This window comes from Symphalangus syndactylus, chromosome 4 (assembly GCF_028878055.3).
Source record: "Symphalangus syndactylus isolate Jambi chromosome 4, NHGRI_mSymSyn1-v2.1_pri, whole genome shotgun sequence".
Taxonomy (NCBI): domain Eukaryota; kingdom Metazoa; phylum Chordata; class Mammalia; order Primates; family Hylobatidae; genus Symphalangus; species Symphalangus syndactylus.
Window position 1 is genome coordinate 75,234,927 of NC_072426.2, and position 17,197 is coordinate 75,252,123.

At 45.4% G+C, this 17,197-nt stretch overlaps 1 protein-coding gene across 28 annotated transcripts in view; it reads right to left on the reverse strand.

The window, feature by feature from the left end:
- Window positions 1–7,189: 7,189 nt before the first annotated feature.
- The window catches only part of PARD3 (par-3 family cell polarity regulator), a 712,145-nt gene continuing 702,137 nt past the window's right edge, over window positions 7,190–17,197 (reverse strand). For all 28 annotated transcript variants that reach the window (XM_063638016.1, XM_063638015.1, XM_055275119.2 and 25 more), the window contains one exon: window positions 7,190–9,190. In XM_063638016.1, the coding sequence (XP_063494086.1) occupies window positions 8,797–9,190 (394 nt within the window). In that variant the 3' untranslated portion in view covers window positions 7,190–8,796. The remainder of the gene's footprint in view (window positions 9,191–17,197) is intronic.

The following is a 17,197-nucleotide window of genomic DNA, read 5'->3' on the forward strand; positions in this document are numbered from 1 at the left end:
CCTCGTTCAGCTGGATTAGTTATTGGAAACTCGTTTCCCTAGGCCAGCCAGTGCTTCCAGACGCTGAGAGTCTGTGGCTGTCTAGTCTCTTCTCCAGGGGCGTGGGATCACGGGAGATGGGCCTGCTGCTTCAGCTCCTGGCTCCTGCCTTCCAGCCCCCGCAGTCCATTTAAAGGCGCATGGAGGAGAAGCGCCTGTGCCCTGAGGGCCAAAGCCGCTAGCCAGTCCTAGAGAGCTTCCAGAGAGAGGCCCTCTAGTGCTAGTCGGCTTCCCCAACTCTGCCTCCATGCTCTGAAACTGACCCAGAAAAGCAGGCATGTTAGCAACTGGCAGTGTTTCTCTCTCAGATACGGGAACTGTGCTTGATTAGGATCTTGAGTGAAATAAGCCATCGTTTCATTGGGAATGTCTCAGAGCTCAAAGTTTCTATGTATGCATAATTAATATTCTACCTCTTTGAAGATAAATTTTATCTATCCAACTCTGTAAATGGATCATTTCCCCTTGGCTATTACTATGTCATCTCCTTTCCCAAAATAAAATAAAATAAAATAAAATAAAATAAAATAAAATAAAATAAAATACAAAGACAAAATGGTATGTAAAAAAAAAAAATCCTCGCTAAAAATGATTTACATTTTTATTCCCAACATGAAAAGCTCAAGAATGTTTTTAATGCCTGTCCAGCTTGAAACCCGCTGCAAATGTCTTACAACATTTTGTAACAGGCTTTTCCCATCTGTGCTGAAAGCAGCTGATGATTTAATGCAAATTGTTATTGTTTCACAATCTCCCAGCGATCTTTTCTATTTTGGATTAGCATCCGAGGCCTTTTTTTTTGCATCTGCTACAGAAGCCCGCCTGTGAGGAAATGGCGTTTCATCATGGCCATTCTGTGTTCCGCAGAGTCCTGCTTTCCTCATGTTTCAGATCCTCCTCAGTTTCCAACATTTTCACTTAACTCTTCCTTTTCTCAACCTTGAAACCTGGCTTAGAAATGAACCCCTTCTGGTCTGAGGGTCTTAAACACTGAAGCAGAGGAGGCAGAGCATGAAACCGTGGTCACCAGCAAGGGAGCCCGGGAGGCTCTGCACATCCACATGGAAGCCTGGCTAAAATGTCTATTTCAGTAAACGTTGCAAATTTATGACACCCAGTGCCTGAAGTGTGAATGAATCACTATATGTATATGTGTATAATGTGTTTGCATACATATATAATATGTAATTTTATAATATAAATGGTATTATGATTCATAAAATATTTTAAATTAAAAAAATTTTTTAGAGTCTCGTTCTGTTGCACAGGCTGGAATGCAGGTGCATGATCTTGGCTCACTGCAACCTCCACCTCCTGGGTTCAGGCGATTCTCTTGCCTTAGCCTCCCTAGTAGGTGGGATTACAGGCATGTGCCACCACACCCAGCTGATTTGTTGTTGTTTTTTTTTTAGTAGAGACGGGGTTTCATCATGTTAACCAGGCTGGTTTCAAACTCTTAACCTCAAGTGATCCATCTGCCTCGGCCTCCCAAAGTGCTGGGATTACAGGTGTGAATCACCGTGCCCAGCTTTAAATTAAAAAAAAAAAAAAATTGTTTAAAGACATGGTCTTGCTCTGTTGCCCAGGCTGGAGTGCAATGGTGTGATCATAGCTCACTGCAGCCTTGAACTCCAGGGCTCAACCAGACCTCCCATCTCATCCTCCCAAGTAGCTAGGCCTATAGGTGCATGCTGCCATGCCTGGCTAATGCTTTTTTACTTTTTGTAGAGATGGGGGTCTTGCTATGTTGCCCAGGCTGGTCTCAAACTCTTGGCCTCCCGCTTGGCCTCCCAAAGTGCTGGGATTAAAAGCTTGAACCTTTCACTGTACCCATAAAATTAATTTTCAAAGGATTACTAATTTTGCAATTGTTTATACATTATGTTGTGCTTATTTTCCCATCAACGAAATGTACAATGACCATCAAGTAAGGAATTTAAAATTGCCTAAAGTAAAATCTTTTTATTTGATGAAACCTTTGTATCACAAGTAGGGGTCACAGTTGGGACAATGAGTTTTGGGTTCTGATTGAGCCACTCATCACCTGGCAAGTCTCAAATTCTTGGTTTCTCAGTGTCCTCATGTGTAAAATTGAACTATCATCTCTCTAGCCTGCTTCCCAGGGTTTGGGGACTCAAGAAGAAAAGATGGGAATGTTTTGCAAATTGTAAAGTGCTACACAAATAAAGCGATCAAAAAAAGTAAGAAGCCAGGAGCGGCTTGTGGACTTTGCGGGTTCAAATTTTGTGGGAATGCTTTGGTTGCTGGGACCGGAATGGGGGCCCCTTGAGCCTGGATAGAAGTCAAGCCAAGCAGATAAAATTAAAGCAAGTTTGGAAATGGAGCTCCAAGTCAGGGCATGTGCGCAGCAAATTCACTTTGAGGCTTTACGAGTTCAAAGGTTTGCTATATTCCAAAGCACCCCACGTTCTTTGGCCAGCCCTAATCTGACCCATCTCAGGGTTGTCAGCCCACGTTTTTACCCATTTAATCCCATCATAAAAAACTGCAATGGATATGTTGCTGCTGACAACTCGAGCTGGGTAAACGCAAGTCAGATACGAACTGAACCCTGAAACCAGATCATTAGCCCGGGTCATGATTGGTTTAGAAATTTGTGTTGTTTTCTTTCTCTCACTTGCCAGCAGTCTATGGCACTTTCCCCCCTCATAGTTTGCAGTCAGCTGGGCCCAGAGCCATGCGAAGCTGTTTTTAATGGCAAAACCTTCAAAGTTGTACTTAAAATATTTGCATCATAAAATCCCTCATGGAAGCCAAACCTCGGTTTCAGAAGGAAGCTTCCTGCAAGCGGGGAGACTGCCTCCAGGGAGCGAAGAAGGGCCCCTGCTCACGCTCCTTCCTCCCGCAGATGATCCGCTGAGGCTGCCGACACCCTGCGGGATCAGATCATCGAGAGGCATCCACAGCATCTAGGAACAAACTCGAAATAGCTTTTCTAAGCCAGCAACGGTGTGAGGTGACTCAGCAGTTCACCGTGCAATTCAGAAAAAAGGTGTTTTCACACATTTAATTGATCCTGTGAGCAAGTAAGTGCTAAGCAGGAAAGATGAGGAATTGTTCAGCTTCACAGTGGGAAGACTCAGTTCCTTGACTCCTGCCCTCTACTCCCATGTCCAGTGTTAAACAGACCCATCCGGAGTGGGGCAGGCCAGCGCAGACAAAATGTGCTTAAAAAACATACAAATCAGGAAATAAAAAATGATGATTTAAATCGGAGCTCAGAAAGGGGAAAAAATATGAGAAAAAGCGGTTATCTTCTTCAGAAAAGGATTCTCGATCTTAGGGGATCCATAATGGAATTCTTTAAAGGTGAAATTCCCTATCGTGTCTTAGCCTTTTTTGGCTAAGATCAAGTGTGAAAGTGATGGGGCTTATGATGGGGCTTAACTGAAGGCAACGAAATTTATCGACAGAGGACATCCATAGGCTTTTCCTTTGCTGAATGGAATATGAAAGTCTAGGAGAGGAGAAGGATGCGTGCTGGCGAGAAAGATGCTAAATTCTGTAGACAAGAACCCATCTAGCTGGGTGTGGTGGCTCACCCCTGCAATCTCTGCACTTTGGGAGGCTGAAGCAGGGGGATTGCCTGAGGTCAGGAGTTTGAGACCAGCCTGGCCAACATGGTGAAACCCCGTCTTTACTAAAAATACAAAAATCAGCCAGGTGTGGTGGTGCACACATAATCCCAGCTACTTAGGAGGCTGAGGCAGGAGAATCACTTGAACCTAAGAGGCTGAGGTTGCAGTGAGCTGAGATTGCACCACTGCACTCCAGCCTGGGCAAGGAAGCAAGACTCTGTCTCAAGGGAAAAAAAAATCCTTCTATGTGGGATGCAATGAGAATCTTTCCTTTCCCCCATAAGCACCAAAGCAGAATATCAGTTTCTTGTTTAAAAAAAATTCTTTAAAGCTTATGTTCAGAATTACAACCCTCATCCCTGACACATTTTAAAAAAGTCAATTTTGTTCCACCAGCTTTTGTGATCTAATCATTACTCAGAGCTGAAGGTGGTTTTCCATTAAAGCATCTCCGTCACTCTCACTTTCTGACCTGTGAACGTTCTTATTAGCTGCCTTATTAAGATGATATCCTGTCTCTGAAGAAAAGATTATCTCCTTACCTGACATGTCATTATCCAAGTAATTTTTGTTCCCTCCTCCCCACCCCAGAAGAAAAAAGCTGACTGTTAACTAGACATTTAAATATATGGTACACTGTGCTATCGGAAGGAGGACGTTTCTAATGAAATGTACCTGGAGGCGGGTAGTTGAACCTCATGACTTACTCTTCCATGACTAGCAAACAAAGCCAGAAAGTAAGAACTACCTGCCTCATCCTAGATTGGTTTCAGAAACACCTGAGCTTTAAGGACTCATCGTATGAAACAAGAAACCCATTAAAATAACCAAATATAGAATGACATATGCAAAACTACATTAGAAAGTGCAAATGTGTGCACTTTCTAATAAAAAATACTGGAGCAGGGCAGCATTCTTGACGACTGCCGTATGTGGGTGAAACAAGGGCAATGGCATGGACAGAGAAGCCACCGGGATGCCTGGTCTCCCACCCGCTGTCTCCTCGTTGTGATACTTCTTGCGGCCAATGATCACAAACAAGATTCCTGACAAAGTAGTTTGCTTATTTTCCACCTCTTTTCAAACTCCATGAAAACAGAAAATTCACTGGGTTTGCCCTCTCTCATTGGATCTATTGGACTTCATTGGCAGAAACCCAGAGAAGTTGGGGTCCTGCTCTCTGCGTGTTCTGGGACAGCCCTGTCAATTGTGGGGTGCTTTTGTAACCCAGGGTCCCCGGGTTTTCTGGGAGCCTGTGGAAAAGTGCCCACTGGTAACTGTTGCACCCTGAGTTCTCCTTGCTTCACAAAAGTTCCAGGAAGCAGCCCAGACCCAGCAAAATAAAAACTAGTTGGATCCAGAGGTGCCTGGTTGGAGGGAACTTTGGTGAACTCTTTTTACTGCGCTAAACACCCCGCTGAGGGAGGAACTTATTTGCCATTTTCTACCCATGTGAAGGATGTAGAAGCATGATCAATGACTGTCCCTGCACCACCCTTACTCCACCTCACAGGGGTGGCCAATCTTTTGGCTTCCCTGGGCCACGTTGGAAGAAGAATTGTCTTGGGCCACACATAAAATACACTAACATAAACGACAGCTGATGAGCTAAAAAGAAAAATTTTTTTATTCGCAAAAGAAAACCTCATAACATTTTAAGAAGGTTTACGAATTTGTGTTGGGCCACATTCAAAGCCATCCCGGGCCACATGTGGCCCTTGGGCTGCAGATTGAACAAGCTTGACATACGATGACTCAGCTCACCAGCCCAATAAAAGCTGTTTTCACCTCGTTCAGGGAGGTACTGCTTTTGGGAACTATCCCTGGCGTCCTCCTCACGTGTTGCCAATAATAAAACCCTTGGTGAACTCCTCCTTGGCTGTGGTCATTGGACCATGAACCGCCAAGTGATTGAACCCTAACACTTTGACCTTTGAGCTGCCCTCGGTCTGACCACAGAAAGAGAAGGTGGATGGCAGTGCTTCAATTACATATAACATAGATACACTATGCAGTATTATTTTTATAATTTCTAATACAAATGGACTAAGAGTAGAAATGATGCCATAGTGGAGACCATCTTTTCCAAAGGACAGGTGAGTTCCCCTACCTCCATCCTCATCTGATAGTGGGCTCCAGGGTCTCCCTGGCTCCCCTTTCCTGCAGTTTTTGCTGGGCAGATCCCAGTGCCCATCTCGACAGCACCTGGGCCGGCTGCTCCTTGGGACAAGCCCTCCCAGGGGATACCCTTGTGTCTTAGCAAAAGGTCCTGAAGCCAGGAGGCTGGTCCGCTGAGTCAAGATTGCTTCATAGAGCCTATTTTGACTTCTGGACCATTCCTACTTCTCTTCCCAGTGCCGCTCAAACTGTCAGTTTCAACCCACAGGTCCCTTTGTGACTTGAGTCCCCACAACATGCGATTATTGCCTCTCCTACTCTGCTGTCCGCTGTCAGTTGAGACAAATAAGCCATGTGTTTTGGCATTAGCAATGGGCCTCCTGCTCAGGGAGAAAATGAACAAACCTGTCCATCTTCCCTTTTCACTTCCCACACCTGGCATGCTTGAAAGAACCAAGGAGGTGGTATTGCCTCGGCTTGCCACGCACCCCTCGTTCCTAATCTCGAGGTGACAGAATTTGGATTTAGTGACAGGATGAGGGTTGCTATGACAACCCACTGATGCTAGGTGCTCCATAAGAGGGCATTTTTGACAGGTCCTCGCAAAGCCTGCCATTTGCGTGGCGACCAAATCTCCTGTATTTGTGCACAAGACATATCTAGGGACATAGCACCCTTTATGCCTTCAAAACGCCACACGCATATTTGTGGGTGTCCCTCTTAAAGAAATAGCAAAGCCTTACTTTGTAATTTGGGAAAAAGAACCAGGTTTGTATTGGAAGTGGATGCGAATCTGGACCTTTCTCTGGGCTCACAGGACTCAAGGCCAGGACTCAATCAAAACATCTGGCTTGCTAGGATGATTCCAAGGGTGCAAAGGGCAGTCATGGGAATATCATGTCGCTTTCTGCATAATTTTTCATTCATTTAGTTCGAGCTGTACTGGCTCCTTCAATTCAGAACTCCTCAGGCTTCTTTAGGCAGCCTGGGCCTTGCAGTGGACTCATGAAGGTTCTTCTCTCTCCCCTTCCCCTCTCTCCTCAGGTGCTCAAATATGCAATCAACCACCAGTTCCTGTGTTTGCAAACTTCCCACTTTGAGACTTCCAACTGTAAGACTGTATATTGTCTTAATGGACTAAGAGTGAGAATGATGTCATAATGGGGACCATCTTTTCCAAGGGACAAGTGAGTCCCCTTCTCCATCCTCATCCAAGAGTGGGCCCCAGGGTTCTCCTGCCCCCTTTCATGCAAAGTTTCCTCAGATGTGAGGAAACTTCCAACTTTCTCTAAATATAAATATATATATATATATATAAATATATATATAAATATATATATATATAGATATATATAAAAATCACATCTGTTAATATACCTTTTAAAAAACCCCAGCTAGGCAAGGTTGCCCAGGAACACCAGAGACACCAAAAGAACAGGAAGAAATATGCCTTTTATTAGGAGTCGCATATGTACAGAGAAAGCTGTTTCTCACAGCTCAGGGGAGGCTGTGAGAAAGAGCCACTGTCATCCAAGGTCACTGCGCGTACACTGGTAATACCACTTAGACACCACCGCACATGATTAAGAAACAGAACCATGACACAGAAATGCAGAAGAGACACAGGTATGTGTGTGGACACATCATTTCTAAAAACAAGTCAACACAAAAATACAATGTGCCAATAAAAAAAAATAGGTATATCCATACATGTCTTTTTTTCTGTTTTTCAAGTGAATACATGGTATGCTGAGCTTTCACCTCCAGCTTTTTCCACATCGGGATTCACAGGCACTTTAGCACCCCAGCCGCAGTTTACAATACAGGATGTTCAGAACGATGAAGGAAGATGGGAGTCACCGAGGTCCCCGAGACCCACACACACACTCAAATACTGACGCAAGAGTGAACTTCCTGCCACCGCCGCTGTGGGACCCAAAAATGTTCTCTGTGTGATGTGTAACGGCTTTTCCTTTGTCTTTTATGTTTCATGGCAGAATTACTTAGGAGCGTGGCATCGCCAGTCAGACATGCAGTGTGTGGATGCGTTAGACAAGCATCAATTGCCTCTGACTTGAAAAACCGTAGAGAGCAGATCAAAATGACTGTCTGGTTTATCTCTGTCCCATTCTGTGCCCTTCCTGACAAGCTGTCAGAACAAAAACTAATTAAAATAATTACGGGGATGTACTGGGCCATGAGCTCTTCCCAGGAGAATTTCTTTCTTAGCTCTCCCCTCATGATAGACACAGGGCCAATGGCAGGCCCAGCTTCCCCCGGCAGGAGCCACTCCTGTCTCCCACGTTCCCCACACAGAGCTGTGGTGACTCAACCCACGTGTCAGGAACAGGAGCGAACAAGCGTATGTATAAACGCAGACTAGGATCATCACTTTATTGGTAATGTTGAGTTATAAGGCAGTTACAAAAGGACCCCCATGGTGACCAAACAATGTTGGACTATGGCTTAGCTTCTGTAATAGGATGACCGACTCTCCCGTCACAAGGAGCTGAGAAAGGAAAGAGAAAACCACACTGATGACAAAGTATGACAAATGGCTGTGCTGTGAAGTACCAGAAAGCCCCAATTTTTGGTGCATGTCGCCCACTTTTCCTCCACCAAAGGCTGAGATGTCATCCCATAGCTAAGAGAACTTAGAGGGAAAAACAGGGCCGCACGTCATCCTCCACTTCAGATGAATTTGTCACTCCAAGTGGTGCAGGGATGTTACAACCAAGCCGTGGACAACTCATGAGTCAGGCCGAGATTCCTGGTACTGTGGAGAGGCGCAGAGCATATGAACGCCTCGAACAGATGATTGTCACAGGGTGGGAAATCCTTCCATGAAACAGACACTTGAGACATAGTGGCAAAGACATTAAGGCCTTCCATTTCTCTGCCTACACCGCTTAAAGGCACTGATACCAACAACAGAAATACTCCATAGTACCATCGAGGTTTTAAAAAAACTCCCAAAATACAAGTCTTCATAGGAAAATGTCTTTTATTGCATGACATGAAGCATCCGTTCTTTGCGCACTCAGGAATAGAAGGGCCTCCCTTTCTCAGGAGTCTGAAGTCTGTTCAGCCTCGCAACCTGAGAAGGGGAGGGGGGCACGTCTTGCCGGAAGGGCCCCTTAGGAGGGGCGTAACTGGGGTCCTGGACTTTCTTATACGAGTCATAGTTGCTGGGCCCCTCGGAAGGAGGCTGCTTCTTCATCTGCTGCTCCTTCCGCCTCTGTTCCTGGCGAAGGAGCTCCTGAGTTTCCAGCATGACCCTGGCGTTGAAGCCATGTCCTCCCAGGTAGCCGTTCCTGGAGCCTTGGTAGCTGGAGTACCTGGGGTTCTCTTTGGCACTCTGGAAGCCTTCCCCGGGGGAGTAGTTCTGCTCCCAAGAGTCCTGGGAGACCGAGCTGGCATTTTTCCTGCTTTGCCTAGAAAGCAAAACCCAAAGGTTAGTGTGAGGGTAGGAAGAAGGAGGGAGAGGGAGGAAAGGGGGCACGATGGGATGGAATATGCATTTTCATGTTTCAGCAAATATTCCTGTTCTCTCATCACATGCCAGACACTGCAATAGGGGCTGGAGAATTCAAAAATGACTGTCCTCAGCAAGCGCATAGTCTTAGACAACTAAACTAACAACGAATGAACAGGAGAGAGAACTAGACTGTGCAGCTACTTAGAAACAGGGTCATCCTCCTGTATCTGAGAAAGTTGTGTCTGTTCTGCTTAGGGTACCAATATCTCCTGCAATTTAGACACACTGGCAAAGTATAGAAGCATTAGAGGTTTGGCAGCTTCCATGGCAGGAATAATTGCTCACCTTAGAACATTACAATTCAATTCTAAACAAGCACAACAAATATTTTACACAGCTGCCACCATAATGCCAGAAGCGCTAGCTAATATGAAGTACATGTAATGGATGACAGTATGAGTTCGGTTATGAAAGATTTAAGTCTAGACTCCTTTATGATAAAAAATGCAACAGGCAGTCCCTTAAAGCTCTGGCTTTCGAGTTGTGTATGTCAGCAACTTACACTCTCCGGGACACCTGCTCATCGAGATTGGACGGAGAGTCCGGACGTCTGTAGAGTAAGCACTATTTTCTTATACATTTACCTTCACCAATGGCCAGGGTGACCTACTTAACTTGCTTTCTGTCGCCCCAGGATAGGCAAGTAAATCAGAAATTTCAAATTCTTCCCACTTCTGCAACAGAGTTGCGCGTGATTTCCAGGAAACATTATTGTTTTGAAACATCTTTAATTTACTATCAAGTCTCTAGATGATTTTATGAATTTACAATAAGATCGGCTATGATGAAGTAAAACAATTCTGTGCCAGAAAGGAAGACATGCCCTAATTTTTTTGCCTTGAAAATAGAAGAGGGGGAGAGACAATTGAGTAATGAAACAAAATATATTGCTCCATTTATCAATAAGAAAATCATTTGGCAACAGTATGTATTGCTCAGCCCTCTCCATCAACACACGCAACACGGCTGAATGTTCACAAAGACTTTCACGGAAGGAAAAGAAGGTCTGGGAAGCCACTGCATCTCCTGCAGGAATGATGCAATTTGCATTTTTGGACATTCACAATTGCATCAATATGGTTTGGAGTGAAACGCACCCATTCTCCATATGGCCTAAAATGTAGTTGGGAACATTTTCAGTAAGGAAAATGACCGTAATGTCCAGCATCATCTCTGGCTACGACGATGACTGGATGAGTATTCCATAGAATGTCTGTCTGGGTCTCTTTTAACGGAAGACTGCACTGTTTGTACAGTCGGCCCAGGCAAGAATCCTTAGATGTGATGGAATAGTTTGTTTGCCTAAAGCACTGATTATCTTCACTTAAAAAGTCATAAATTAATCTGCCCAGAGACAAGACTGTTGGAAAATGCCGGCATGAAACCAGGGATTTGACATTAATCGTGAAACTTTAATTAAAACAAGGAACTTGTGACTGATATTACAGCAACAAAAATGGGATTCCTTTATGAGTTATCAGTCTGAAGATAATCAGAAATAGGCTGCAGACATTTCACCTCTTTTTCATCCCTGGCCTACTAAGATCCACCAACCCCCTTCCTCCCCAGCTTCATGGAGCCCCAGGCTTCACTCTACGGCAGCTGTGCACCCTAAGTGGATTCTGCATCATCCCCGGAAGACACGGTCTTTCTACATTTAAACAGGGAGAATTCACTAAAGGTTTGTTAGGGATGGAAATTACAACAATGTGGGAGAATGAATTTTTTGTAGCTAAAATTTTCTTCAAATTAATCAGTATAGAGAGAAGGAAGCAGACTGCCCTGAGGTCTGAAGTAAGATATGTGGGTAAAATGCACATAAGACAAACAGACACACACACACACACACACACACACACGCACGCACACACACACACGCAGACACACACAAACGCACACACACACAATTCCTTGGTAAGGAAGTTAGCAGTATCTATGTGCTCTTGATTAAGGAGAGAATGAGAAATGGGCCAATTGTAGAGACCAAGGGAAGGAAACAGACAATAAGAGTTTCCTGCACTAGGAAATCAGGCATCCAGGCAGCAAGGCAAGGTGGGAGTGGCTTAGGCTCAGAGCAATGTAGATTCAAATCCTGAGCCTGCCACCGCCTGGCTGTGTGACACTGGGCGAGTTATGCTCACTGGGCTCAAGTTACCTTACCTATGAAACAGGCATAATCTCTAACCCTGAAAGGTTGTGGGGAGACAGAAATGAAATAACACACGTAAAGTGCTTAGAAAAGTGACTCGCACTCAGTAAGTGATTGACTAATAGGTCCCGGAGGAGTAGTTTGAAGACAAAGTCACTCTGCCTTCAAAGATTAGGCTCTGAGCCTGGGTGTGGTGGCTCAGGCCTGTAATCTCAGAACTTTAGGAGGATGAGGTGGGAGGACTGTTTGAGGCCAGGAGTTTGAGATCAGCTTGGGTAACATAGTGAGACCCCATCTCTACAAAAAATGTTTTGAAAAAATTAGCCAGGTGTGGTGATGGGTGCCTGTAGTCCCAGCAACTTGGGTGGCTGAGGTGGGAGAATTGCTTGAGCCCAGGAGGTCGAGGCTGCAGTGAGCCGTGATTGCACCACTGCACTGCAGCCTGGGTGACAAAGTGAGACCTCATCTCTAAAAGAGGAAAACAAGAAAAAAAGGCTCTGGATTTAGGGAGGCATCTTTTTGACCAAAGAAGAAAATTGTTTTTAATTTAATTATTTTGTTTTTGAGACACAGCCTCACTCTTTTGCCCAGGGTGGAGTACAGTGGTGCAATCTTGGCTCACTGCAACTTCTACTTCCTGGGTTCATGTGATTCAACTGTCTTAGCCTCCCAGGTAGCTGGGATTACAGGAACAAACCACCACACCTGGATAATTTTTGTATTGTTAGTAGAGACAGGATTTCACCATGTTGGACCAGGCTGGTCTTGAACTCCTGAACGCAAGTGATCCGCTGACCTCAGCCTCCCATAGTCCTGGGATTACAGGCATGAGCCACTCTGCTCGGCCAAAAATTGTTTTTTTAAAGTTAGCTTTCCCTTCCTTGGTTGGAGGGATTGAGTAGAGATACCAAGACACAGAAAAGCACCGGAGGAGAAAGGAACCCTTGCTAAGCGAGGGCAACTTTGGCACACTGCTGCAGAGATCAGAGGGAAGCCCGTGTTCTTCCTGCTGTCCTGTGAGCCCTTGGCTAAGGCCACGGGTAACAACAGCAACAAAATATCAATCTCCTTCCACTGAATTTCTTTATAACCAACACATAGGATTGCTTGGTCCTGCAATGAGCCCCTGGACATTGCTAAATCCACTCAAAGCAATTACTGCGGTTTGGCAATAACAATCACCTAAAGATTATCACCTAAAGATTACAACCACCTCCAACATGGCCTGGAGACCATCAGCATGGAGAGGACTCAGACCAAAGATCTGATGCCCGAGGAAAGCCATTAAGCCACCAGGGTGAGGGGGACACAGAGAGATGGAGGAAGACAGAGGGAGCGAGGCTAAGAAGTTGGGAAGTAGATTGGAGACATAACAAATGGGTCTCGTGGAGAGAACGTGGGAGGGAGCAGAGACACAGCTTGGAGGGTGAGGTACACAAGGCTTTCGAGGAAGTCAGACCACAGCAGACGGGGAGCCGAGGGAGGGGAGAAAGATGAAGAGGAAATGGAGAGGCAGGAAAAGAAAATGAAGGGAAACACCAAACCAAGAACCTTATGTCTCTTTACCAGTGCCTGTGACTACGCACGCCTCTATTCCGTTTGGGGGCTGCCTTTTGGATATTAAGGAAAGAAACTAATTTCGGAATTAAAAAAAGATGATGTCAAAGGGTACAAATCTCAATGACAGAAGAGCAATTTTTCTGTTTGTTCTATTGCACAGCATGGTAGGTATAGTTAATAACAGAGTATTGTACATTTCACAACTGCTGAGAGAGTAAATATTTGAGGTGATGGATATGTTAGCTAACTTGATTAATTAAACTTAATTAATTCTTTTATGCTGTATTCATAGATCATAACATCACTTTGTGCCCCACAAATTATACAATTATAAACTGTCAATTTATAATTTTTTCTTTTTTTTTTTTTGAGACGGAGTTTTGCTCTGTTACCCAGGCTGGAGTGCAGTGGCGCGACCTCGGCTCACTGCAAGCTCCGCCTCCCGGGTTCACACCATTCTCCTGCCTCAGCCTCCCGAGTAGCTGGGACTACATGCGCCCGCCACCACGCCCGGCTAATGTTTTGTATTTTTAGTAGAGACGAGGTTTCACCATGTTAGCCAGGATGGTCTCGACCTCCTGACCTCGTGATCTGCCTGCCTTGGCATCCCAAATGCTGGGATTACAGGCGTGAGCCACCACACCCGCCCTATAATTTATAATAAAAAATAAATTATTTTAGAAAAAGAAAAACAAACAAAAATCCTACTCTGATTGAGAACTGAGTGTGGGGCCACCACACAGGTCCCTTTTCCTGCCAACTAGTGTTACCACCTGGCCAGTGCTTCTCATTGACATTCCAAAATATGACTTGAATTCTGTCCATAGAGTTTCTTACTTACAGTTAGAATTTACAAACCACTCTTTCTCATATACATGCCTCTAATTCAAACCACCTTATCTAATGCAAGTGATACAAAGCACAGACCATTTGTTTTATTTTATGCTCCACTTTGTAACTATACTTTTTTCTGTGTGTAATCTTTTTGGTTTCTAATGCCATACCAACTTGTTTAGACAAAACTCTGTTAATTGTCAACATCCGAAAAGCAGAGGTCAAGTGTCTTTGAAGAATATCACATGTCAGAAACTTGGACTTGACTCACGCTCATGGAGGTGGCTGCGGTCCCCCTGACCTCCTGTTTGCTTTCTTTCCCTTCCTTCAGATCTCTGCACAAAGCCTGCCGCAGAGTGGGGCTGCTTTGCAAGGCATCAAGCTGGATGCAGGGTTCTACGTTCCTAATCTCCCTCACAGACAGGAAGATTCCCATTGATAAACTGTTCTCTAAAGGAAGACAAGAAGATACTGCAGAAGCCTACCAGCCTCTGCTGCCCAAACTTACATAACCCTTTAAGTTGAGGATGTCTGCTTTTCTCATATCTAAATAGGATAAAATGACTAAAAATAGGGAGCTACAATTAACCCAGAGGGAAAGCTGTAGTTATTTAGGGCAACACTAAATAACAGCGGAGGCACTAGCGGTAGCGGCTGCAACCCTCCTCTGCATGTAAATATAGATATCTCTACCAGGCGCTTCCGCAGGGAGAGGCGGAGAAGGGAAGAGATGTCGGGGCTGAGAGTAAAGAAGGGAGAGGAATGGGAAGGTGAGGACGAAAGGTTCGGTGGGAACGCATGAGCTACTTTGGAATGCAACCAGGAGAAATTCAGTGGAAGCACCTGCCTCTGTCTTTTGCCTCTTCTGAGGACTGGGACCCAAGTGCCCCTTCTCCCTTGCAACTGCCCTGCCTTCCCGGCCCACCCACCGCTGTCTCTCCCTCCTCCCTTTCTCAGCCTTTGGCAGCTCCCACGTCACTGCTCTCATTATACACACTTTGTTATGTTTCTCTTTCAATCCTTAGAGACACTCTCAGGCACGACCAAAATATATGAAGCCAAACAATTGGCCAATAAAAATAAGAACACAGACCCTGCCCTGACAACACCGTCCACACAAGCTATGAAGTGCCCTGGCCCACCCGTGTGGTCGTGCAGACAGGGCCATGCCAGGTGGGCCAATTCGTCCATGCTGTCAGCTCACCCTTCTGATGGAATGCAGCCACACAGACTGGAGGGCAGTGGGGGGTGGGGGGGAGTGGCGGAGTGGGGGATAGGGTGGATTTTACACAGACGAACCTTGATGTCTAATTCTTCAAGTGCTTAGGCATTTGATTCACTGGGTTGATTCACACAGTGACCTCCTTCTAAATGCTGAGGGCAGGAGAGCACTGAGGGGAACTTTGCACCTGTTAATATCCCAAATTTGGGGCCAGGCGTGGTGGCTCACACCTGTAATCCCAGCAGTTTGGGGGGCTAAGGTGGGCAGATCACTTAAGTAAGGCCAGGGGTTCGAAACCAGCTTGGACAACATGGCAAACCCCTTCTCTACTAAAGATACAAAAATTAGCCAGGCGAGGTGGTGCACGCTTGTAATCCCAGCTACTTGGGAGGCTAAGGCATGAGAATTGCTTGAGTCTGGGAGGTGGAGGTTGCAGTGAGCCAAGGTCACGCCACTGCACTCCAGCCTGGGCAAGAGAACAAGACTCTGTCTCAAAAAATTTGGGAGCAGAAGCCCTTGATAGCAACAGGCCTTATAAAATCATGGTTTAGGGCATGGGCAGGTTCAGGTTTGAATGCTGGCAAAATGACTTACTAGCTGTGTGAGCTGGGGGAAATTTACTTACTCTGAGCTGTTTCCTTGTAAGATAAGATTATCTCAAAGGTCCTATAAAGACCAAAACTTTAATGACTCTTACCTAGAGCAGGCTAAAGAACCTGGCAATTCTCCTCTTTAAAGGAAAAAATAATTTAGTACTCAAAGGGATATATATAGCCTTATGGATTGAAAAAGAACAACTGAATGAATAAACTGCTGCAACAGATGGCACTCATCCCCATGGAGACTCATTCACATCCATGTCCCCTTGGCTGACCTGTGTCCATGTGGTGAAGTCCCTCGTGGTTGTTACAGTGATTATTTAACATGTAAAGAAATTCATCTTTTCAAGACAGGGTCTTGCTCTGTCACCCAGGCTGGAGTGCAGTGGTGTGATCTCGGCTCACTGTAACCTCTGCTTCCCAGGCTCAAGCGATCCTCCCATCTCAGCCTCCCACAGAGCTGGGATTACAGGCATGTGCCACCATGCCCGGCTAATTTTTGTATTTTTTATGGAGATAGTGTTTTGCCATGTTGCCCAGGCTGGTCTTGAACACCTGGGCTCAAATGATCTGCCTGCCTCAGCCTCCCAAAGTGCTGGGATTACAGACCTGAGCCACCGTGCCTGGCCAGGACTCATCTTTATTAGAAATTGATCAAGATCACTCTACATTGGTCAGTCAAGATAAGCATTTGTCTCCTAACTCCCCAAAACCGTTTTGCTCAAAGTCAAAAGTCTACCTGATATCAACATGGCAAATGAATCTTTTCCCACTTAAAATATGTCTTTGTCACCTGATTTTGAAATACAGCAACAAATGCCTATAAGAATTGTGACTACAGGAGTCACCGGTTTTGGGAAGTTTAAAAAGCTGAATGTTTTTCAACATTTTTATTCTTTACTATGCCTGGAAGAAAAACTTTGATGGAAAAATAGTTACTGTTTCAATGTACTGGCACTCAGTCACCCTGAGACCCTTGCAGGCCTTTGTCAGAGAACTGGGCCTAGGCGTCTCCCCTGGGGAGCAGGCAGGTAAGGGTTTCTTGCTCGGTTCCCAGCTAACAAGCTCAACATCCCTGAGACCCTCTAAAGTTAAACATGGGTGACAGCAGTGATGATGGGACAGTAAGAGAGTGAGGTTTGGGACCACGGATCCCACACAACCACGGCGTATGCAGCACTGACTCTCGAGCCTTTTATGGAGCTCTGGATTTATGAAGTATCATTTATTCTAATTACCCTATGTGCTAAGCCAAATAAGGGTTATCTTCCCATTTTTCAGATGAAGATACCGTCTTGTCCACACAGGAAGCAGGAGAGCCAATACTAAGAAGCCAGTACACGAGTCGCTTCACTTTTTTAGGGAGCTTGTGGGTGAAAATACTGGCATCTCCTGCAATGGGCATTTCCCCTGGCCTCTCAGTACGACAGCCCCCCAACCACGCTAAGGAACAGTAGCCACCGGACATTTTTATTGGTTCCTCTGTTGCTACCAGGGGCAAGCTGGAGAGGCCCCAGGGACTTGGGAAGGAGCGCGTTC